The sequence below is a fragment of the Uloborus diversus genome, chromosome 3 (assembly GCF_026930045.1).
Source record: "Uloborus diversus isolate 005 chromosome 3, Udiv.v.3.1, whole genome shotgun sequence".
In the NCBI taxonomy this organism is placed as follows: domain Eukaryota; kingdom Metazoa; phylum Arthropoda; class Arachnida; order Araneae; family Uloboridae; genus Uloborus; species Uloborus diversus.
In genome coordinates, this window is record NC_072733.1 from 176,860,696 (window position 1) to 176,886,738 (window position 26,043).

The 26,043-nt window shown below is 30.0% G+C and overlaps 1 protein-coding gene across 1 annotated transcript in view; it reads right to left on the minus strand.

Annotated features, from left to right (window-relative positions):
- Positions 1–7,475: 7,475 nt before the first annotated feature.
- LOC129219063 (uncharacterized) overlaps positions 7,476–26,043 on the minus strand; it is a 145,891-nt gene continuing 127,323 nt past the window's right edge. Inside the window, exons 12-13 of the mRNA XM_054853382.1 lie at positions 19,882–19,993; positions 7,476–7,921 (exon numbers count right to left, since the gene is read on the minus strand). Coding sequence (XP_054709357.1) covers positions 7,818–7,921; positions 19,882–19,993 — 216 coding nt within the window. The 3' untranslated portion in view covers positions 7,476–7,817. The remainder of the gene's footprint in view (positions 7,922–19,881; positions 19,994–26,043) is intronic.

Below are 26,043 nucleotides of genomic sequence, written 5' to 3' on the forward strand. Positions count from 1 at the left end.
ATTAATTTTTATTTTATTATTATTATTTTTTTCCCTCTTGATTTCCTTCTTTTAATTAAAAAAAAACTAATAGTAACTTATGTGCTACCATTTGCTTTTTGTTTAAAAATAGCAGTATTTAGAACTTTTCTGAACAGTAAATTATGGTTAAACTAATCTAAAAGCATATAATTTGGTTTTCATTTTTTGCATTAAAATATAGATGAAATATTGATGCTCGTATGCTTTTTTGTAAATTTTAAAATTGCAGCATGTAAGTAGTACAAACAAAAGTTCAGTCGTGCATGGTAAGATTGAGCCACAATTTCTTTATTTTTAACTGCACCAGTTACATTTTAAGACTTTTACTAAATCGGTTTCTATAAAACAGAACAAAAACTTCTACAGTATGGTAATTAAAAGTTAAGAAATTTAAATCATTCATTTAAAATTAATTATTTCGCATGTTTCAAAGTTATTCAGCCATTAAGGGTTATGGCTGGATAATTTTGAAATTGCAGCATTTATAATAATATAAGTGGAACATTTAAAAATAAAGGAATCTCACAAGTCCTCTGTTTAAAACTGCCATACTCATATTTTCATAGTCTTTTTGTTTTTGTTTGTATAAAACAGAAGAAAACCTTTTGTATGTTAATACAAATTAAAAATAAATAAATAAATATGTATATATATATATATATATATGTATTATATATATATATATATATATATATATATATATATATATATATATATATATATCACCCTTTTTTTTAATGAATTATTTGCCTATTTCAAAGTTATTCAGCGATTTAGGCTAAATTTAAGTCAAATAAAAAATTGGATGCAAAATCAATTATTTAAGAAAAACTACTGCAACTTCAAAATTTTTTCTAAATTTGCAAAAAAATCCTTTTGTACTTCACAAGAACACAAGTTTTCCATCATTTCCAATACTGGTTAAAATATTAATATGACTTGGAAAATAGCTTTTAAAATGTAACTTGAGAAATATTGAGTAACGCAATTAACTATATGAAATACTGGATTTTTTTTTTTTTGTAAAATAAGGACTAGAATCAAATGACTTACTTAAAATTTGAAGTGGTGAGTAAATACTTTAGGGTAACTCTCACCCATGTTAATTGACATGGATGAAAGGTACTCTAAACGATTGTACTGATTCAACTTTATGTTCAGCAATTTTAGAAACACTTTTATTTCCTTTTTATGCTTTTCTTCAATGCTTCTATATTTTTCACAATCATAGCTCGTAATTTTCCTTCTAAACTTTGAGCACTCAATTGTATGTTTTCCTTTCATACTTTGATTGCATTAAATAAAACATAAAACATAAAAACAGGACAACAGTAATTTTTTAAACGTATTTATTTTAATTGCGATAGGTTTAGGAAACAAATAAACAGAAAAGTGGTCGAACAAAAAGTGTCCATTTATGCTATCTGAAAGCTAGAAAGAAAATTTTACATATACAAGAAATAACTTGCATTCTTATATTACAGGAAATAATCTCCAATGGCACACCTAAAGTGTATGCAAACAGTCAGTGCACATCACGTAGCAATAAGATATATTGCCAACTGGCACCTTTGATTATCATCATTATTTGAGGCGTTAACAGGGCTTAAAACTTATGCTTCAATGTTCAATAACGCAGCTCCCAAAAATTAACTGTACACTGATTTTGATGCTGTTCCAATGTGCAACATGACAGCCGCACATAGATGAAATAATAAGTATGTACAAGTAAAGTTTCAAAAATTACTGTTAATCACAATATTGTACTAAGTAATCATGGGACATTCCACGAAAAAATCAACCATTTGTCCCGCACATGACGGTTCATATATTTCATTAAAAAGTAATAATTTTAAAGGGTAATGCCAAAATTTTTTGCTTAAGAAATCACTTATAAGTTCGTAGTTTGTAAAGCAGAAAAAATGTATTCATTAATATTTCAAAGTATTATTTTTCATGAAATATATGACGTATTTCGTGAGGGAAAAAATGACCGTTTTCCGTGGAATGGCCCTCATAATTAATTTTTTCAGCATGTTCTTTGATTTCGCAATTATTTTAAATTTCTTTCTGAATTTATCGATTTTGCTTTCAAAAGATAAATATGTTCATAAAAATATATTTGTAGTCTTTAAAATATTTTAGTTTTAAATAGAAATATAATATCACTGTAATAACTGTATTATTTTCTTCCCCGAGACGCAATCTCATGCACTTCTCAATATGAAACAACGTTTGAAATAACAATTATATTTGAAAGACTTCAACATTTTTTAGTTCATATTATTAAAACAAGATTTTTTGTTATAAAAATAATGTTTTGTTCATTGTTTTTTGAATATATGCATAGCTAAAGAACTTGCATTAATATTTTTAAAGTTTCTAAGTGATATATGGATTATAATATAGTTGTAAATACTAAGAAGCGAAAGTGTTTTTTAACATGTATTTTATTAATTAGGTTTTAATACACAATTAAAAGAATAATATTATCACTATATTAGCATTTGAAACTTCAGCTTCATACCATAGATTATTTTCAAACGCAGAGTTCTTCGTTTTTCATATCGTTATTGTTAAAATTAATCTTATATTGTTTCCAACTCTTGAATTGAATTTAAAAAAAATGAGTGTTAAAACTCAAAGTTGCTTGCTATTGACGAGGTTAAAACATTGTTATGTCAACTAAATTATTATTAGCCAAAACCAAATCTATACACTAAGTATGTTGGGGTAAAATCTTCATATTGACACACGTTGAAAATTCTTTCTATTTGGGAGCCGTATTATCAAACATTGAATGTCTGGAGGTAAACCATAACATAAAAATTGCCTTCACAAATGAATATTTTTTCACAAGTTCTTCTCCACGAGGAGCGGTCGATTGTCCAATCTCCAGACTTCGTTCATTTACACTTAGACATTATTTTCTCAAGTGATTGAAACTAAAAGCAGACAACGTTAAATTCATGGTAATTAGTTAATGAGTTAAAAAGAAAGTGGACTTTAAAAATTTGTTTTTATTCAAAATAATTTTTTGATAATTTAAATAGTTTTGTGTTTTAAAACACCTAGGATTCTCAGCAAGAACGAGAGTATTTTAGACCACGTGTAACCTTGTTATAAAGTGTTATAACAATGCAAAAAGAAAGAAAAAACGCAAGTGTTTAATGTAATTTCGCATCTGAGAAATAAAATGCGACTCCTTAAACCTCAATATGATGTGGATTTACATGTCATACGGGTAATTGCTTGAAATACGGATTTAAACGCTGATAAGCGTTTAAGAATGTACTATAGTGGCTCTAGAGATATTGGCTTTTTTGTTTTATTTTGCTTCCAATTATTAAATTTGAAAATGAAATTCATGCAAAATTCCATATACACCTTTAAGAAGAACCTTTTTCTTTGCGTGAAATTACTGCTTGCGTGAAAATAATATTAAAGTAATTTTAGGAAATAATTATTGCAGTACTCGCGTCACGCTTAGGTAGGAAATAAATACATTTTTTACAACACTTATATTTTATTTAATATAAGTTAGATTTTTACACTTACTGCATACAACCAAAGGTATAAATTTGAATATAGTAATTAGGGAATCTCGAATTATGGGAGATATCGAGATATTTAAGAGAATTCCCTAAATGCGAAGACTCCACTTTAGTGTCGCGTATGCAAATCACTGTATTGGAGTAATCTATAAATGGTGTGCGTTTTTGTGAATTGTAAAGCAAAAAAACAAATATAAAGTGTCTATAAGGTAAGTTTTTCATAGGTTACAAAACTCAAGACTGACTTTTAATAAAGGTAACAAATGTTGACTACAGCTTCAATTTTCGACGATTTCCTAGTCATCAAACATTCAGCAACACGCGTTCAAAGCTTGTTTATGGGAATGGATACAATTTGTTTCTATAGAAAAGTGTTATTTGGGGAGACACCGACATTTCAAAACAATTTTGGCTTATATGTTTTAGATTATGTCTAAACAAACTATTGAATTTGCTTAATTATTATTAATGCTATTTATCATTTGCAGTGGTATTCTGATAGAGTGTTTGCTTAAAACACAGTCGGACAGGGTTTTAGTCTTTGTGGGGACAATTTTCCTGGATTTCAGTAGTTTTTTTCTCAACGTTAGGAAGCTTTAGGCTTAAAACTCTTGAGGTCTGACAAGGTTAAACATTGACTTTAAACCAGTCTTCTATCTATATTGTAGATAATGTATGTGGTGTTTTTTTTTTGAATTAATTTTTTAAAAAAAAATAAATAAATACTTGCTATTTTCGCATTCAATCTCAGAGCTGATTTTCCAAAAAGAAAACACTTACCACATTTTAAACACCAGATGGCTACATGACGAAAGGAAGCCAGTTTCGGACGAAATACCTGTCTTAAAAATAAATTGAGTTACGTCTCTACCAATTTGTTTAGTGCGAATTTTAAAAAGAAACATAGTTTATTAAAAAAAATGAGAACTGATATGGTATGGAAATGTATACTATTTTTTGTAATACCTTTAAAAAAGTAGATAAAAATGACTGCATACAAAACTTCTCTTGTGCTTCCAGTTTTAACTGCAACATGTGTGCATGTGTTTTCTTTTTTTCATTATTAATAACGCTAGTTTTACGTTTACTTTTTATTTTTTACTACACTTATTTACATTTAATAAGGTATAGGTGACACTTTTTTTGATCTCAAGAGGTTATAACAAGTTATTTTTCATTGTTTCCCGACTTGTGTGCATTTTATTATTTGTTCCTAAAAGAATAATATTAAAGTCGAAGTTTTTGCGAAAAATCAAGGTTTTATTATACGAAAGCTTTTCACAGTTTTATAGTTTCATTTCTCCTATGTAACTTCAGCGTAAATTTTTCTGAAAATTGTTATCCAGAGAGGGATTTTAATGTCTAACCGACGTACTGCTTACTTGATAATTTAATATATTTATTAATTAATTAATGCCTTTAAGCAAACGTACTAACTGGCAATGTATTGAAATGAACTAATAATGATTAACTCATAAGCAGCTACGCTAAGTTACAATTTCATGCGCATAAAACTAATTTACAGGTACCATCACTGAAGATTTCAGATCTTCCATTTATTGTAATTAATATGCTGATTCTATATAGATTATAAAGCTGATCCTATGTAGGGGAACTTATGAATGATATATTGTGAAATATCTTTTATAAGTTAGATAATTACTATCGTGTTAACTTATTAACTAAGAACACGAAGTAATAAAAAAGGAAAAAAAATCACATTATTTTATGACTTTAATATATTCTAAAATTATAGCTTTAAAAATTCAGGAGTTTACTCTTATTATAACTGTAATATGATGATCCAATTTCAATTACTATGAGTTAGTAAAATAATCGGGAAAATATTTCCTCATCGCCAGCCTCTTAATGAATTGTACTTAGTGGTTTGTGTGCATTTTAAACACTTTGTAGAAAACATTTCTTCAAAATGTCCTGAAAAAAATACTAATCTAATAAAAGGGTTGTATATTTGAGAAAAATGGAAAGTTAGCAGAAGTTCGCATTATAAAAAGAAAGAAAAATTAAATAATATGAACAACGATTTTATGATTTAAATATGTACTTTACTTTACAGTTTTTAAAACCATGGTATTAGGATATATTCTAAGTGAGACTAACCATCAATTTCTCAAATAAATGTAAACGCTGTACACTAAAACATAATTACAATATAATGTTTTCTCGGGCAGTTTGAAATTTAAAAAATCTTTTTTTGATTGGGTACAGACTCTAAAATGTAAAGCGTTGATAAGTGCATGATAACTTAAAAATATATGAGAATGCTTAGCTAATTAGGTACTTATAAATATTTAATTAAAATACATTTTTAAACGCATATTTTAACTGAACATTTTAAAATATTCAAATAAAATTTGAAACATGATGGTAAAATCATTCTAACTCCTACATGCAATTTTAACCTATACCTTACTTTTCCCTATACCTATTGAGAGAAAAACTAGTGTAAGTCAAGTTTTTTTTTTTTTCCGAATTTTATATTTACACCATCATGAAGTAGTTTTAACCTTATTCTATTTTATGCGAAAATAGTGTAAGTCAAGGTTCAACCATTAACCAACAAAGAGTAATCATAAAACAGAAAAGCAGTAACGCTATGTTCAAAAGTAACTTCTAAACCATTACATTAGTCATAATTTTGTTTTATTGATTTGCCTAACTTAGGCTCTCAACGGTATATTCTACTTATACTAAGAACTGGCATTTTACGCTATTGTAATCAATAAAATTATAGCAGCAGCCTTTAAACTTTTGCATAAAAAATTATAATGAATATAAATAAGTAATTAAGTAAAATATTTTTAAAAATATATGGTTTAAAATATAACTGTAAAATATTCTCTATTCCTAAATATTTAGCTTATACTTAAAAAAATACTTATATTCCAAGGATTTATTAAGTTTTAATATACATATTCGAGATTATATTTTTCCCTTTTATATTATGAAATGCTATAGTATAGAGTGCAATACATATGCAAATAAAATTATATTAGCAATAATAAATTATTCGAAATATTCCAACTACATAAAGCTTTACTTAAATAAAAATATCCTATAAAATGTACGCTTTAAATCTTACCTTGGTAATGGAAATCAACACAAAAAGTTAGTTACTTCTAAGTTTTAAAGAAATAAATCTTACCTTATAGCGATTCCTTTAACATTGGTTAGAGACTAAAATAAATTAGTAACGAGATAGAGGTAGTAATTTGTTTCTATGTCTTCAAATTTCAATTCAAATGGTAAATATAAGCTTAGTTCCATTGTGGATTAAATGGCTTTATTGCTTAATCAGAAATGCATACATTTACAACACATATGCTTACGTTGAGTGTGAAATGATAATCTTAACATATTAATAATAGTAAGAGTTTTGCTCATTGAGAGTTTTTTTTTTTTTTTTCAAAAAATTTTGACACTATGTGGATTAAGCTCATTTGTGCAATGAACATAATACAAAATAATATAAAGTATAAACAAAAAAAAAAAAAAATTGCACGTGCAGTAGCACTCCAAACCTGATTAAAAGTTATGGATTGTTTTAATGTTTTTTTCTATAAAAAAAATAATAACAAATGGGATTGTGTCAAGTTATAGTTCATTGATCCCATTACGCTTACTTACGCTGTAATTAAATTTAATCACGCATTAAAGTAATTGTTTTTAGAATCGTTCTTTAAAAGTTATAAATCGAGTGACTGAATTTGATTCAAAATAGTTCAACACTATGCTTGAGAGTGCGATTAATTTCATCAAATTCAGCTTTTTCATTACTTGCGGTTGGAAAGTCGTTAACATTAAATCACAATAAGTTTGAAAAAAATTTTTTCAAGCGAGTACTGATTTTGTTTCAATCACTTGAGGAACATTGGACTCATAGCATCGACCGATGGAACATTTAACTTCATTGAAGTTCACCAATAGTTGGATGTAGTCCGTTTTTCCAGAGTGCTTCCCAGAGGCCTATATAAATCGTGAATGCAGTACGTAGCCCGTGTGGTGGTGCTTCGTGTTCATGCAGTTTTAATTGCTGAAATCCATGGCCACATAGATAGTCCATTTAGGGGAGCGTACACACCAGAGTCTACATATTGACCCTTTACATGAGGCACTGAACTCCCCGATTCTGCCCCACCCTCTAAACTCCCATACTAGGGCAATTCTGATGCGCTGATTGGACGACGTGATGTCACATGACCAGGACAGGCTTGATGCCGGTCACCGGACAAATAGGATGCTGAAGGAAAGAACAGCTGCAGTCAGTAGCAGATCCAAAGAGTATTTTAGCCTCGGCGAACTGTTCAGCAAGTTGTCACATTCACCTAAAACAATGACACAAAATACCTCATGAAGCCTTAAGACTTCCAAGTTTTCCTTTGGTCCTATGTATACCTTTTAAGTTTTAAATAATTACACACTGTTGAGTAAGGTTATTAATTAAAATATCGTATCTTGTTTTATGTATTTTCTCCATCAAAAATCTTATAACTATTGTCTAAAAATGTTAGTAATTAAAATTATTAATTGCATAACAAACAAAAACTTCTTAAATTAGAGTTCTGGTAAATACAAGTGGTCTACGAAAATTCGTTTAAATGAATACGCTAAAAAAGGAAAGAATAGTTTCAAATTATCATTCCTTGCAAAATGTATGTTTTCTTGTATTTTGTAGTTTTAATTAGTTGTTTCGAAAAATATACTCTTAAATATTTCGGCATAGAAAATAGTATAAACATACGAATGAAAAAAAAGAATTAGACAATCAAATTAAGGTGATTGAAAAGCACTGTTTAACATATATTTCAAACCCATGTACATTTTTTTTCTTATTTTTTTTCGTTCGCAAAACAAATTATTTTGTGAGAGATATAATTCTGTGTACTTAGACTAGTGTAATTTATATTATCTTCTTTTAAAACATCGCAGCACGAAATTTAGATTCAAACGCTTTAAATAATGTATCTATTGTTTTGAGCAAAAGTATTCAAAGTGCAATTGTATAAACATTTAAAAATATGTATGGTACAATACCTCAGTTGCATCACAACATCATTCACTGTGACATAGATGTGCTTTCTATTAAAAAATATTTCAGCAAGTCTAAATCTAAAAATGATGTGCAAAAGGTACTTACCTTTCAAAACTTTGTAAAACAAAAGCGAAACAATTTATGTGTATAAATACAGGCGGAATGAAATTATTAAAATTCAATGCACACGGAGTCCAATCTTATCATCTTCTTTTGTTCTGTTTGAAAAAAATATTTTATCTTACTCTGAAGTTCAGGAGAATTCATTAAATGCTTTACTTTAAATGTAAGCATTTTTGAAGTAATATGTCCTAAAAAATTGGATTGTTTTGATTTATGTATTGATAAAGCAAAAACATGATTTTTTTTTAATTAACTTCAATACAAAACGTTCCACCTGTTCATTCACTTATCAAAGTAAAATCTGTACAGAAAGTTGTTTTAATAGTTTGATCATAATAAGGAATTTGTAAAAATTATATCTGTAAATTAAAGCTGTAATTATAGCTGTAAATAAAAATATTTAATAGTCGTTTTCAAACACTCAACCTATTGATGTTGTTGAAATGTGTGAACAACTTGATATAATTGTAAGGAAACTCAGTCTTTAATTCATGCTGTAAACAATCAAAGCTTGCTCTAATTTAATTTTTGATATTTTTAAAGCAATTAGTTTTTTTTTGTAATAATGGAAGCATTAATTACAGTTATTTTAAATAGACAAAAATATAAATGTAAATCTAATATTGTTCTGTATTTTTTATGATGCTTTAAAAAAGAACTAATGTCGTACAAAAAAGAAAAAGCTTTGAAACAGGTATTTGTTAACAGTATACTTTTGGGAAAAAAATGTCAAAAAAAATATAGAGATAGCGTTAAAGGCATTTCAGTATTTTGATATCACTTAAAATGTCATCATATGATGTGCAATCAATACTATAGGGCGTAGAGAGAAAATAACACAACTATTGCCATGTACCAATTTTCTTGTCAAACGCTAAATCAATAAACATCTATGTAAAACACAATGCAAAATTGTTTTTCTATTACCGAATGAACATGCTCTTTTCTTTATTTCAAGAGAAAACGTTTATAATTTGACATTGAATTAGATTCTCTTCGGCTTTTCACCAAGGTTTCCTAGCATAACTGCAAAAATAGTGCATACATAAATACCTCTTGTAACTTTTAAATGCTTTTTGACCTCGAAAATTTAACCGCCAAACATACAGCTTCTGTTTTCAGGGCCCTAACGATAGCGAAGTAAAAACAAAAGTCAACCGTTCTTTTTCTTTGTGTGGGGGGGGGGATATTAGATTTACCATCCAGGTACATCTCTGCTTAATCACCATTCTAATTGAAACATGCGTCGGAGCATGGCACTAACTTTGTCAATCATCGTCATAGATTGCTAGTACTACAGCTCATTTTCTATGCCTGAATGCTCTTTCTTAATGCCTCAAATGTCTGTAGAAGTCGGTCTTTATAACCTTCAAAAATACACTCAATGCCAAAAGATAAGGGCGTCGAGATTAATGTTAATTTTTGAAAGCTAATCTGAACTGGAGACCAATGACGGCTTTATCATATCGCAAATTTCGAGTTTCCAAGGAACCCCTACAGCCCGCATAGGGCCCTATTTCTCCATCTCAATTATTTTGAGAGAAATATTCGAGTCTCCAAAAATTCATTGCGTCGGACCCTAAGCCTGTAAACCCACCACTGTTGAAGAATGTGCAATTTGTTTCAGAGAGTGAGCAATGTATTTACCGATCCGTGCTTAACTTTTGGAATAGAGTATATATTAGGAACTAAACAGCGTCTAGTGCAGCTCAAAGCTTCTCGATCTTTAAGAAAAAAAAAAACTTTAAAAGTTATAAATAACAATCACTCAAAATACTCTAACATTATTTGAGGGGAGAGAAGCAAAGGGATGCAAGTGGCAAAATTAAAACTTTGGAGATAACCAGTACAAATGGTAGGTGAATCTCTCCTCTGTCTTGGGGCAAGAGATTGTATCACTAAACCTGGTTGGTGCTGCTGTATAGCATGATTTAGAAAAAAAAATCAATGATAGCCTACCTAGGATCTGATCTTTAAACGCGTTTTACTCGAAACTTAAAATAGTCCACTTGTATCCCTTTGCTTCTCACTGCCTCATTTAGACTCCTGATTTTAACGATACAAATGGGATTTAAAACAATCATATATTGCTTTAAAAAAGGAATTTATTGCATAAACTATTTAACTATAAAAGGATTTCTTTAAGCATGTACGAAATGTAATGCTCATCTCTCATCATTTATTCTTGCGTATGAAAATGCAAAATTCCGATATACTTTACCAAAATTGATCGGCAAGTACCCTTGAAGAAAATTACTTAATAGAATTTTTAAGAGCATATACACTCACCTGAAGAATCTGGAAAATATTTGAGTTCTCATTCATTTCATTTCTAATTAATAAATACTAAACTCAAAGCTTTCGTCGAGTACGTCAAAGCGTCAGCAATGCTTTAACGTGATGGAGTACATGTTTTTCTAATTTTAGTTAAAGATTTCATTTAAGTATTTAATTCTGAAATGTAAAAAAAATTCTGATATGAGATCAAATGTTTCTAATAACGCAATTAGCAAATTTAATTAGGGTCTCCACTACTTCAAATGATACGGTAAATTGATATTTTTTTTACATTGTCAATACGTTTTCAGTAATTATTTATAATTAATTTGCAGAAATGTCATGGTTGCTCATTTTATTTTGAGCAGGAAAATTGAAATATATTAAATTTGGATATTGTAAACTTAGTTAGGATTTCATTGTATATATTTAAATATACTTGACCGTTCCTTGAGTTCGAAGAATTAATGTAGCACTTATGGACAGATTAATAAATTGCGATGCATTTTTGACTGTTTTTAAATAGTTGAATCTGAGTCATAAAAAAACTCATGAATTAATAACAATAATAAGTTGAAGGGGCTTCTGCTTTGCAATCAACCATCGTTTGATTTAAAAATTGTTTCTTTTGAAACGCAAGAAGTGTGGCTTAAAATTTGCAGTAGAATTAGCGTTTAGCGGACGTATTTAACTTATTTCAGCAAAAAAAAAAAAAAAGATATAATTGTTATAAATTAGAATTCTAGGAACGCATTTCTTTGATGTATCTTTAAAAATGGTTCAGCAGCGGTTTTACAATTTTTGTAATCGTCACTAAGTTTCTATGTTTTTCATACTGCTAAATTTAAACTGCTTGTTACATTAAACACACTTGAAATTCAATCGATCTACTAAAATGCAGGCGCATTAAAATTACGTAATGAAGACCATCCTTCCTTTGTTAATTATGCTTACCAGAAAGTATTTCCAAAAGGAAACAATCGTATAAAGCGTGTTTATGAGGAACAATTTAGCAAAAATTAAACCCTACCATCACTCACAATTTCAAAATGAATAAATTCTATTCCTCAATGCAATACCATGCTTTGCATTAAAATTTTTGAAATATGAGGGGACTAAATTTCTTCACTGCCAAGAAAAATACACTCCGCATTTTTTAAAGTATTTCAACAGAGTAGCGATAAATTACAATTTTCAGCCTTTCTTCCAAAATACGCTTTTTAGGCATCAACTGTTCATACGTATTCATAAAGCTGGACACAGATTCGCTCTTGCCAAGTGAGCTGTATCAAGATGCGCCATTTCTAAACTTGAAAGGGTGCGGATGTATCTTCATAAAAGTATGAAAGTATCGTTTACAGGAGGGGTAAGAAGGAGGTTACTTTTTCAGCGGCATTGATAAAGTAGGCTTGGAAGACAGATGCCACTTTTCTGCAGCGTAGAGTTTGAAGAAAATTCTAAAGGAAGAAATAATGGGAGGAGAAACGCGATTTTTCATCGTCTTCTTCGTACGCTCTTAGTATTAGAGTTCTTGTCTAAGGATGTTCCACGGCGAAATCGATGTTTTGTTTCTAAAGATTCTTTTGTGACTAGTATATATACGACATTTCAGTCTTGTAGGATTTCCTTTCTTCTCTTATCTTATAAAATTGTCTTTTATACCTTCAAAATGCGAATTATTTCAATAATATTGGTATGCATAGATACATCTAAGATATGTCATTCAAGTATGTATTAAAATCGCATATGTATTAAAGTAAAACAAGCAAGTAATACTTATCGATAAGTAATAAAAATTTTAAATTAGTGAGTTTAAAAAAAGTTAAGAAATAACTAAACGTGCTGCTTATTTATTTTTTTTTTACTCTCTGCTATAAAATGTTTAAAAATATAAATAAATATCAATTGATTTTTTAATTAAATCAGAAACATTTTGTTTTAAATTTATATACTATATAACTTAATGCAGACTTTTAAAACCAATAGGAGCATATATGCATTTCTAAATACCGACCGTACGGCCTTCAAAAAATATTCATAATGCATATATTCTAGAAACTGCATATTTAACGCTCATTTTGAATTAAATTTAATCATTTTATAGGAGAAATTTCCTGGGACAGTTGTCATTTTTTTCTTAAGCATATCTTATAACTGCAATGAGACCAAATTGCTAGCTTGGATCACTTGCTACTTGCATTGTTTGACGCTAATTCGAATTAGGATTCCATTGTTTCACATTGGTTTGACTTTTAAACTCTTTTTCCTAGTCTTTTTTTTTTGAGAATTTAATGATTTTTGATGCATGTTGTTAGGTAGGTTCGGAAGTGGAAAAGTAATTTAATATGTTAGAGTGGTAAGGGAAAAATCTGAATCAAATTTAGAATATAATATTGATACATTGCAAATGTGCATGAATGGTAGAAAAAATCCTGAGAAAAACAAGTAATTTAAAATTCAATGGTTTTCTGAATACTACATTTTAACAATAGCTGTTATCTAGGGTAGATAGACCTGTGAATGAACAGCTCATATCTTTGTTTTTCTTGTAATTTGAAATAAGGGTTTTTTTATAGATTGACATTGACCATTATTTATTGATACCATACTGATATGATATCAGTCTTATATTTATATCATTAGTTAATATGAATATTGATTATTATTGATTGATATTATACTGATATCGGTCTTATATACATTATTGATTGACATGAATATTAATTGATATTATTTTTTTAATGATTGACAGTAGAAATTTTCTCTAAGCATTTCCTAAAAAACTGAAAAGAGTTGCGTTTGTTCACTTACTAGGTGGGGGAGTTCATTTACTGGATTGGAGACTTTTTTATTCATTTCACCCTCCAAACACATGACGCAGAGCCGTAAAAAGACTTTAGCCTGGTTTAAAAGCTTCTACTGTCATGTGCTAAATTCTACTGTGTTTACCTTTTTTATATTTTTCAAAAAATGAAATTGCATTTAACTGTTTATTTATTGTTCTGTCTACCGTTCATACATTTCAAACATGTTTCGTCATCAATTTTATTTAGCCGTGGCACTTTAATTGTCTACTCTGGAAAAACCTTTTCATCTACACACCTCCAAAATGTTGACAGTTGTCGCAGTTTGTCTATTATATTGAGTAAATGAAATGAATGAGAAACTCACTTTTCATCAGTACTCTGGAAAATGACTTGTTATGAATACAATATGAAAAATATTTTATCTAGTTTTATAGCTAAAATATAGTAGAAATATTTAAATCTATCAACTAAACCTATCATTAAGATATTTATATACATCTAGAGGTACTAGTAGTACATTATATTTAAACTGCACTTTGAATGCCCTTTTGCAAACAAACTGGAAACTTACACCATACGAATTTATTGAATTTTGTGATTTTAAGATAATTCGGTCTACCTTTACCTCAATGTTTTGAAATTTTTTAGTCAATAAGTAAAATTATAACTCTCCAAGTTTTGTCACCATAAACAAAATTAATTAAAATTAGTTTCAATGCAACTAAATTTGTTTACCGTGGTTAAATGTAAGCACTTAATTATGCTTTTCAGTGACTCATTATTCAGCGATTGCTTAAAATGCAATGCACATTTGAAAAACATACGTAGGGTAGGTGTCCAGCTGTTGCCACTCTGTCATGGCTCATGTCATATTCAAATATTAAAACTGCAAAAAGGTTGAAGACATTGACTAAAAGATGCATTTTTAAAAACCTTCTCTCTGATTAATTTAGAATGTTTATTTATTTATTTACTTATTTATTCAGGATGCATTTACACGATTATCTGTGAAAAATTTGCTATTTAGTTAGTGCTTACAGTTAAGAGGCTCTTCTTAATCGACCACCACCAGCACAATATCTCTGTAAGTATTTAGTTATAATAAAGTTCCTTCGATCAAGGAAGAAACATTAATGCGAATTATTCTATCATCTCTTTGTTTTGAAACATATGCATATAGTATAAGTACGACCACAATTGGATCAATGAATTGCAAAGTTTCTAGTCGCTTCTATAGCTAAACTAGGACATAATTGAATTACATACAGATCCAATTATGGCCATGAGACATATTAAATATTTTTTAATAGTAAAAAATACGTGCATCCATAAAAACTCATTTTTATCCATTTAAATTTCATTGTCTTAAGCTTTACTGCTCATTTTGAACTGAAGGGTAAATTTAAAATTTCTTTTAAATATAATTTACTACAGATAATGGTTCTCAAAAAGACAGAATTCCTTATTGTTTTTTGAAACAAAGAGGATGATTTCACCAAAAGAAAAATACAGACTATCGCTGTTGCCCTATGCCCAAATGCCCCACTTTATCCAGTCTCTGAACAATGCAAATGGTAGCATACAGATTATACAACTACCTACAGTTGCATAATCAAGTAGTGTATATGAAGTACCTGAAATTATGTGAAGTACAAAAAACAACTGTTCACTGTTGACCTAAATGTTATTATTATTATTATTTTTTTTTTTTTGCTTTCATTATTAATTACCGCTTTAAACTCCATTATTATTACTGGTTCATATCAAAAAAGCTTTTGAAAGAACCGAAAACTTGATTGATCTCCATGATATGTATTATTGCATTTTTAATATCCAGACTCAAAATTCAAAACTTTATTCATAATAAAGCAAAAAAACTTCGGTCACAGTGGGAACGTAATATGGACACAACTGGTCAAAATTGCAGTGTGTTAGTTGAATAAGTTTATTTCCGTTCCATTTATTAAAGTACTTAAAAGGCTATATTTATATGAATGAGTCTTAAAATTTTAAGCAGTCTGGCTTTTTTTTTTGCTAATATACTTCTATAAGTGAAATAATGACATTTATCACTTCTGTCTCTAATTGAACTGGCCGCAATTGGTGCACATACCCTATGCATGTTTTTACGAATAAAAACCCTTACTGTAAACAATTTGTTTTGTGTCCTACTAAACATTCAGTTTAGAATTCATTAGATAATTTATTGGTTTTCAAAATGACATTAAATTGGAATGCTAATTTAAGATATTTTCATCGTTGCTGAGCTCAAGAATAGGAAATTATAAGTAAATTCAAATTTAGAACACTTAAGTGCTTAGTTAAAATAAGAGCAGTAAGGAATTAGATAAATATGTTCTAAATGAAATTAGCGAGGTATTCTACCTTTTATTAAAAATAATTTTGGCAGCACTTTTCCAACTGCGGATTGTATTAAAATCAACAAAGGTTAACTCGCATTAAAGGTAACTTACACTTTATGTATTTATTTACTTATTTATTTATTTTTTTGCAAAGGCGACATTTTTTACACATCTTTTTTAATAAAACTAACTATATCAGTAAATAAATGAATTTCTACATATCATGTGCACTTTTAAGTTAAATTCAACTTTTGTCTACTTACACTCAATAATGAATAAAAAAAATAAACTTATGTTTTATAAGAATTGTAAGATTCCTGAAGGGTATCTCTTCCTAAAATCAAAGATACTCTGGCGTTGAAAGTTATAAATAAAAACGCATTAAATATCCGGTATTAACGTCAGTTTTATGAAGTTATATCTTCTGGTACAAAGCTAGCGAGCAACAAATTTATGCTAACGCAGTAGAACAAACCAGTACACCGAATTTCAGGATAATGACGATTAAGTATGAAGCGGAAGTTCGAGTAAATTTGAAATGTAGAATTATTAATGTATGCATGATCAATGCATCATATATCATTGTTTACATGTCTACAAAGCAGTTCATTATCAAGAATTACTAAAGACAATTATGGATGCTCATTGAAGATAAGTTAGCCTAGTCTTTGTAAGGTTATTTCTTTAAATAAGTTTCCATTCGTTTTTTCTTCATAAGTTTCCTTGATTATGAGTTAATTTCTCAAATTTTCTCGTATTTAAAGAACACTTGATCATTAATGCATGCGTGTAAATTAAATAAAATGTTTTTCCATGTTCAATGCTCAAAAGATATCTCAGAAAAGTAATTACCAACTCAAAATGTCAAACGCAACAAATTTGCAAAAAAAGCAATTTTTTGATTGGCAAAACTTGGTAAATTAGAAGTAGAGTCAACTCTCGATAACTCAAAGTCCCAAGGGACCTGCTAAAATGTTGGAGTTATTGGTAGTTCGAGTTATTGGAAGTTTCCACAACAGCCTCAAGAGTTTCGAACAAGATGAAAACTTCGAGTTAATAAAATATTCAAGTTATAAACTTCGAGTTATAGAGATACGACTATAACTATAAAATTTGGAAATGACTTTAAACTACGTGCTGGAGAATTAAAAAGTGCGCTAAATAGTTGTTTCTACAGTTGCAACATAATGCCTACCGTTTTTGTAATACGATTTAATAGACACTTTATGAGTAACTGCAAACAATGCAATCCCATTTCTTCCTCTCTACATTGGAGTTACCTTGGAAACCGTCTTTTGGAGGCTAATTTGTGATGTTAGATAATTGTTACAGCTAAGTACGTGCAAGAAATGTGCCAAAAAGAAATAACTGGAAACCTTGTTTTGTTATTTCTTTCAATGTCTAAAGGAAATGGGAGTTAGTACTTTTAACACGAAGTGAAACCCTATAAACACGCTGTTGGGTACTGAATTTAGCTTTTAAATTCACCACTGTGAATAATATTTATGAATATTATTCGTTTACAGAGAACCTACAATAGGTGTTCTACCTACTTGGAATACAATTTTGCACGAAATTCGGAAGTTAAGTGTGTATTTATTTATGAAATAGCTTTGTGGATAAAAGTAAAAGAAAATATTACAACAATGAATAGCACAAGTTTACAGACAACTGCAAAAGTGGGTTTTGGGGTTACATAGAACCGTCCTTTAGATGCAAAAGAGGTGAACTTAAGGATAAAGAAACATCCTACAAAAACTTATTTTTTCCTTTCTTGTATTTATTTCTTAAGAAATCACATTCTCAAGTAAATTGACAGACCTAATTAAATATTTAACATATATTGAGAGACCAGAGAATAGACAATAAAACTATTTGCCACTAAATCAAAAAAAAGATTAATTATGTGTCTGTGCATTTGCTCAAAAAATAGGGTAGACCGGGATTTTTTTCAATGAATTTTAAAAAATTTATGTTTTAACTTAGGAAATTTTCGACATTGCGATTTGATGAAGCAGTTAATGGAGTCAAAATTGATATATTCAGATGTTGCTCAGTTTTATTTTGAACAATTAAAAAATTTATTTGCGTCCAAGTCAGTTGCGTAAACTTGCCCGGGACACAGGGCACGTTTACGCATACTTATTTTGACCCCTAATGTGGTTCTATTAGTGTTTTGAACGTAATGTCTTACCATAGTTAAAATAAAGCAAATTTATTGCTGACTGAATTATGTATAAAGTAAAAGCTAAACGGGAATGAAGGCAGCACGAAAATATTGTAAGCTATAAGGTACGAATTCGTCACTTAATTATAAATTAAATGGTGATTTTCAAACGTTTTGAGACAGTTCGGAGCAAAAAAGCATCAAGGAACGTTTAGAAGTAAGACGCAGTAAGAACGTGCGTAAAGGTGCTCAGACGTCAATGCATCAACTTGCCCCGTCATTTGAGTTTATTTTTAACGTGTAAAAAAAATTAATAACATTTCAGTTCATAAAAATATAATTGTCAAAAAAGGATAAAATTCTGCTGATTTTTATATATTTGTTCTTTCTTAACTAAGTATTATTTATTCACAACAAACTTCAAAAGTTCAACTCAAAATTTACTCGACACGGTAGAAAAAAGATTATTTTTTCTGCATGCTATACCAAAGCTCGACTGATGCTCAAAAACTTGTGAATATATTTGCTAGGGAGCAGCATCTATCTGTTATGACTTTTGGCTCTCCTGTTATTATTCGTTTTGAAACGAGCTGATGTGTGCATCACATGACTTCCTTTTACTCCAATTTAATGTCATTTTCTCATTATTGGCAGTTTTAATATGAATCAATAGTTTACTCTCTAAATATCACCAACAGTGGCCAAATTGAAATTAACAATGATTTCCCCCCAAAAAGGGGCAAAAGACCCCCTTTTGGGCATCAGAATGCAACCAAAAAGGTAGGTGCACAACTAGACCCCACTAGGAGTCTACGTACCAAATTTCAACTTTCTAGGACATTCTGTTCTTGAGTTATACGACATACATACGTACATACAGACGTCACGAGAAAACTCGTTGTAATTAACTCGGGGATCGTCAAAATGGTTATTTCGGGTGTCTGTACGTTCCTAGGCACATATCCACGTGTGGGTTGAAAAAAAAATTCAACATTCGTTTGGGGGTGAGCAAAATGGAAATTAAGGCCGATTTTTGGGTGAAAATTTTTTCGCGAATACAATACTTCCTTTTTTGTAAAAGGAAGTAAAAAGGGCACTGCTTAAACGTGCCCCAGTCTACCCTACAATTATCTTTTGATTATATGTCAAACTTTTAAATTACCTCGAAAAGCATCCTTCATTGAGATTAGTATGCATTTTTAGTTTAGCAGTGGTCTGGTCCTTTAAATAAACTTGATTCAATGCTAGTAAATACAATTATCAAGTTGTGGTAAATTTAAAGGATTGTTTGTTGATTGCTGATATGTAATTCGCATGAGGTTTAATACTTTTACTCTTATCCTTCGAATCTGCATTTTCTGTGCTTTGGTTTGTGCTTTTAGAGACGCGTCTGTTGGATTGGTAATTACTCTAATCATTAATAAGCGATTTAAAAAAAAATTCTCAGGTATCACAAATTCTACTTCAAATTAATTTATGAATTATACGAAAATTGACCGCATTGTTGAATACATACCTGCAGATGTTATGTTGAATGTGAGATTCCCCGTTACACCGGGAACAATAGATCTTCTGCAAGTGTCGGGAAGGCCAGAAAACTGAGTCATTTTTGGATTTGAAAAATATACCTAAAAAATTCGATCAAATAATGATTAAAGAAAAAATATCAGTTATGTCCATGATTAGTTCCAATAAACCTAAAAAAATAACTCAAGTTATATATAACTTCAATAATCATCAACATTTCCAAAATCAACTAGTTTCAGCAATATTTCGTTCGAGATGAACAGTGTCTTTCGGAAATTCCGCGTCTTAACAACGTGCACCAAGCTTTTTGTACCAAGACGCTTACTGTTTTGGCAAGTGTTTTTTTTTTTTTTTTTTTCTGACTCTACATTTAATATGACTTTGGAACCGGAGCAAAAACAGCTGATATTCAGCCCCTACGACTTTGAATCTGTGCATTGGTTTTTGCAATTCAACATCGCAAAAAGTGTTTTGCGGTAGTAAGCACCATGGAAAAATTGAGCTAATGTGCGTTCCAACCAAGCGATCTGTGATAGCGTTCACATTGTCTCGCAGCGATTTCAACGCAATTTCGCTCCTGTAACTTAAAATGTCGCTTGCGAACTCAAACGGGTTTTTTGCGTCAGTGGGAAATTTCCTAAGTCGCTTAATATTCCGATATCGCGCGTTAACTATGCGATTGCTCTGCGTCAGACCTGCCAATGATAAGCATTGCTAGCTATATTGAAACCGCGACGTGTAAACGGACCCTTTGCGACCGTTAGCTGATCCATTCGATGTTTAATCATCAGTAACTTTAAATTGAGTGCATATTTTTATCAATACTTGATAAAGTAGATAATACATTTTGTTCTAACATAGGTAACGGACTGTTTTTTATCCTTAAATTAGCAAATGATAACATAAAATTTCTGCCTTTGTATCAACTTAAAAAACGTGGTGTTTCAGTACTGTTATAGCTGAGTTTGTAATGTTTAATTTCCAAGTTATTGCTTCTTCTGTGAAAGTTATAAAACAAAAATGTGGATTTTAATTTTTTATCCCTAAATAACCCACCTGGTCTTTAATGGTATGTGAGGTGGCGCAATTAAGAGGGACTCGGAGTAGTGCATACGATTGGACCTAGGTGCAGTTACGTGAAATAGCTAATGGAGGAAAAAATACCTAAATTTACATTCTTTGGGGTGAAGCAATTACCATACATCTCGCCGAACCATGTATCTTTTTAGGCACTCTTCACTTCTGACAAAATCGTCATCAAATGTTAGTCTAGTGTCAGCACGAGCTGGCACCCCACAGTTGCCTAATATGTCAGTCTGCAATTACTTTTGTACGGAAATAATATGTCGAAGGTGTATCTCAGCAACCCTCATAGTCTTCTGGAACTACAGCATAACATTTCTGATCAGATTGCATTAATTCCAGAATCCTAGCTACGACTTGATTCCCGAAACTTGCTGACAAGGGTCCAAAAATGCCAAGACGTTAATGATGTTACTTCTCAATATCTGCGATAAGCATGGTAGCGAATTATTTAATATCCTTTGCTGTGTTTCTTTTTAAACTGAACTAGCCCCACCTGTGGCATTGCTTTGAATGTATTTATCAGAGGCAATGCTTCAATAGAGCAATTAATTTTGCAATCTCCATTATAGCGTAAAGAAAAGCTTCACCTTTTCGGTTGTCCACTAGGTGGCTTCACAGTAAGATAAAATCTAGAGATCCTATATACGGAGAGATTGGACAACGGCGCGCCGATCTCCGCCATGCTTAGTCCAAGTGTTGTCAGCTCGAAATGCTGCGCCGTGTGAATTTTTAGGTTTCCCACGAAATATAGGACATGAAATCTTTAAAGAACAGACTGATTTTTTTTCCTCATATTTTCATTAAACGGAGCGAGAGCCAAGTCTGTCATTCCGGCGCCAATTGTTTCGTATTGTCATAGCGCTTACAAAGGAATTTTTTTCTCAAAAACTTGTTCATAAAGATAGAAAATAAACAGATATTTGTGATCTGCACATTGCATTTCATAATATCATCACTAACTTCCATTTTTTTGATACAATGTACAGTGATATTTTGGGCAGAAGATGCATTACGGTCTACGGGGAGTGAGCATCTTTGGACATAAGATGGCCACCGTTCCGAAAATGTCCAATCTCTCCGCGTATTTAGGATCTCTAATCAAATCTTCTTGTCCCAGGAAGTACGTATTCTTGTAATTGGAAAACTTTGCGAAATGACACGCATATTACTGTGTCTACGTTAGGAAGAAAAACTGACCTAACGAGTGAATATTAGATGATTTTTGACAAAATTGAAACCTCTGAAAGTTTAAATTTATTTAACCCTCTTTTGACTCTAAGCATTCATGTGGGATTTGGAGAATTTCCTGAATTATGTAATGTAGTAAAAGCAATCGGTTTGCTGGAGAAAGATCATATATCAAGAATATAAAAATATTTCACAAGTGCTATAATCGAAATGATTATTTGATTTAGACGGAGCATTTTTCATTCAAACTCTTAATCGTAATGTGAGCGCATTTTTATTGTTATTTATATGCATTACTTATTTTTTTTAAATTTTACTCTACTTTTTTATTTAATATTTTTCTTTTTGAAATGTGTGTTGAATGATTGCAGGTTTTCCGTATAAAATAAAATCCTCTTACAACTAACAGGGTTGCCAACTGCTCCGAATTTTGCGGAATTGCTCCTCAAAAATGGCGAAACTCCGCTGCTCTTCATAGAAAATATATTGCTCCTCATTTTCCGCCCGAACGTTTTAAAGCTTATATTTTGCTATTTTATCATGACAGACATGTAAATATGAAAAATAAAGATGCTTATACTCAAAGATTTAAATGTTGTTTAAAGCTGTTTTATTAATTCAAAAAAAAGTGTTTCTTACTAGTGCTTAAAACGATTATTAAAGCTCAAAAACAATTTTAGATAAGAGGTTTTAGTTATTGTCATTGATTTTTGTACAAAACCCTGAACTGCTCCGCAAAATTTTAAATTGCTCCACAAAATCACTACAGATGCTCCTCAAATTGTTCCTCCAAGGTTGGCAACCCTGCGTAAATTAAGTTAGTTTAGCGAGATTTTGTTGGTATTCAACCTATACAATAGCAATTGCAACGAAACCGTATATTTATTTCATTAAAATTATCTGGTATACTGGTATTTGCTGTGATGACATTCTATCGTATAATAAAAATATCGTGAACGTTACGTTTTAGTTTTTATTTAAAAAGTTAATAGGTGTTTTAGTTTTAAGTGGGATAACTGAATGACTCGACATGCCATTTAAGATATTAGAAATAGCCCATGGGCATCCGAAAGGTAAGTCGACATACATTTTATTTTTTCTTTTTATTTATTTTTTTTTACGTTTTATATTATTTAAATGCAGATAAAATATTAATTTTCTTTTTGCTCAGCTCAAATAAAACTAATACGTATGATTTCCACCAAAACTGCAAATCAATAGATTTAAGAAATTTTGCCATAAAGTTTAAGAGATAACAAAGAAAGCAGAGAAGACTCCACTTATCGTCTTGATGTGCTTTTCATACTTTCTTCTCACTTGCAAATGAGTTTATTTAACGTCCTTCTTAAGCAAATGATCTGCTTATTTAAGCAACGAATTTGCATAGATTACTTAACAAGTTCGTTTACATAGATTAATAAAGGAATCTCCGAAAACGTGTGTATGAAATGCCTGCTAAAGAAAGTTAGGCAATTAGAAAGTTTTGTGTTTCATGCAAATTGAATAAAGAAGTGTTTTTCTTTACAAGAAATTTGCATTTGTTTAAGATTTAATAATACAAGACATTACTCGCATAGAAAATGCTGTTAATATCTTGAGCTATTCTTTTTCTAGCATAAAAGTATGTGTAAGTTAACAAAAAGTACTTAACATTGCATTAAAATTTTTGAACCCGCGTAAAGAAATCTGCTGGTACAGTAAAAAATTTTAATATGTTTTAAGTCAGACATTGTAAATCACTTATAAAACTGGTGAGCTTTACATTTGACTGATTTCCTACACACTGCACAGTATTTCTATAAGGAACTGCTGAATTAAATATTGCGAACTGTAATACTCCACAGACGCATTCAAAGCTCATGCCATGGCAGAAACCCGAAGCATAATCTGAAGTGATGCCTCTTATTGTACTTAGTATTCAAAAATATAAGAATAGTGCATTAAGACCGAACGATATGAAAATAGATAAATATGTTTCAAAATGGTAAGCAACAAGAAGCATTACGCTTGTGAAATGTAATCAGGGAGATTATTATCCAATTGATTTCTGCCTTACTATTGTTACAAAAAACAAGTGTTTCAAAGCTAGCGTTATTTTTGCACAAATGAAGAATACAATTCAAATTTTAAATAGATAAATTATCCAAACGGTTCATTTACGTGAAGATCTATCTGCTGATTTCAGAAAAACCATTGAAATATGGGATTATATGTGTACTGTTCAACAAAACCACAAACGGGGGGCATAAATGGGGGGGGGGGGGGTCCTGGACACTCCCTGAGTAATTTTGAAATATTCCCAAAACGGAGTTATGAATTTCTTTTTGAAGTAGGGATGCCATGATTCTTCTGACTTATTCCCTAGATCTGCGATTGGATTAGTTACTCGTATTTATTTTACGAAAAGAGAGGAAATACATTTTAACGACATGACATTTTTGTATTGAAGGCTAAAACAACTGCAGCGGACTTTTTTTTTTACTCATTAGCTGTTTCTTCACGCTCAAAAAAAAAAAAAAAAAAAAACTCCCTTGTAAAATCGAATTGCAATTTTCTTTGTAACTTTGTTTTTTTATTACGTTAGTGGTCTTCTGATCGCAAACAGGTTCCATAGCGTGCATGCTTCAGTTTGATTTTTTGAATTTCAATTTATTTCATTTTGCTTCCTTTATACTTTGTCCTGCACGTATTTTTTTCAAAAATATCTTTTATTATACGTGCTTTACTTCAAATTTCAAATGTGAAGAAAAAGAATGAATGCTGATACATTCTTTCGCTAAGTCTTTAACATATGACGGTTCATCTGTCAACAAAATTGCATTCGCTTTGATCGAGTTTTCTGTTTCCTTTTTCATTTTTAAAAATTTCAAGGTTAACGGTTAGCTGTCGAGAATAAAAAGTAGGACAAAAAATTTATGGCTTCGAGTGAAAAACTTTAACTTTTTCTCCTGTTAAGTAAAACTAAAAATGTGCATACATCAAATTGATTTATATCTGAGGGAAAGCGGTTGAAAACAAATGCATTTTTTTTTAAATCTTGTAAAAAATAAGTTTCGTTGGATTAAGTGATGACAGGAATGAAAATTGAAAAGAAAATCGTTGTGTATAGCAGAGATTTAGATCAAACGATATTGTCTTTACACTTATTTTAAGAATGTCGAGCTGTTTGAATTTATTTTCTTACCTTTTTGATTTAATAGATTTTGTTTAACAAACATCGTTCTAAAATTAATTAGCTTTTGTTTTCGTTTTGTCTTACATCGACTGAAATAACTTTACCAGCAAGGTTCTTAAGCAGCAAACTATTTACAAGAACGTAATCTTGCTGCATTTAAAAAGAGAGGGAATTGTTCGTATTAAGCAATGCATTTTTTCAAATATTTACATCAAATTGTATTAACGTGTAAAATGTAAAAAATGAAAACTTTGCTACATTTATTGTAAAAGTTCATGTTTTCCAAGCACAAAAATGTATTCAAAATAACAGTTATGGTTAACTTTGAACGCAAATATTTTTCAATTTCGAATCCTTTTTTTTTTCTTTTTTTCCCTTTTTACATGAAAGTATTTCCTACTAGAAGTAACCATAAAAAATGGCCTAACTAAGTTCCAATAAATTTACTCATTAATAAAAAGAATAAAATAATGCTTTGTTTATGGAAATAAAACAAAAAAAAAAAAAAAAAAAAAAAAGAAAAAAAAACTTTTAATATTTAAAAAATCGAGGCCAATGTAATATCAAAGTAGTATATTTGTGAATTGTGCAAACGATCAGCTATTTTAATAATCAGTGGGAATATAATATTATGCTCTCTTAATTAAAGTATGGCTTAGTTAATAGTTTCAAATGTATGTTGAAAATATTATTCAGCAAATT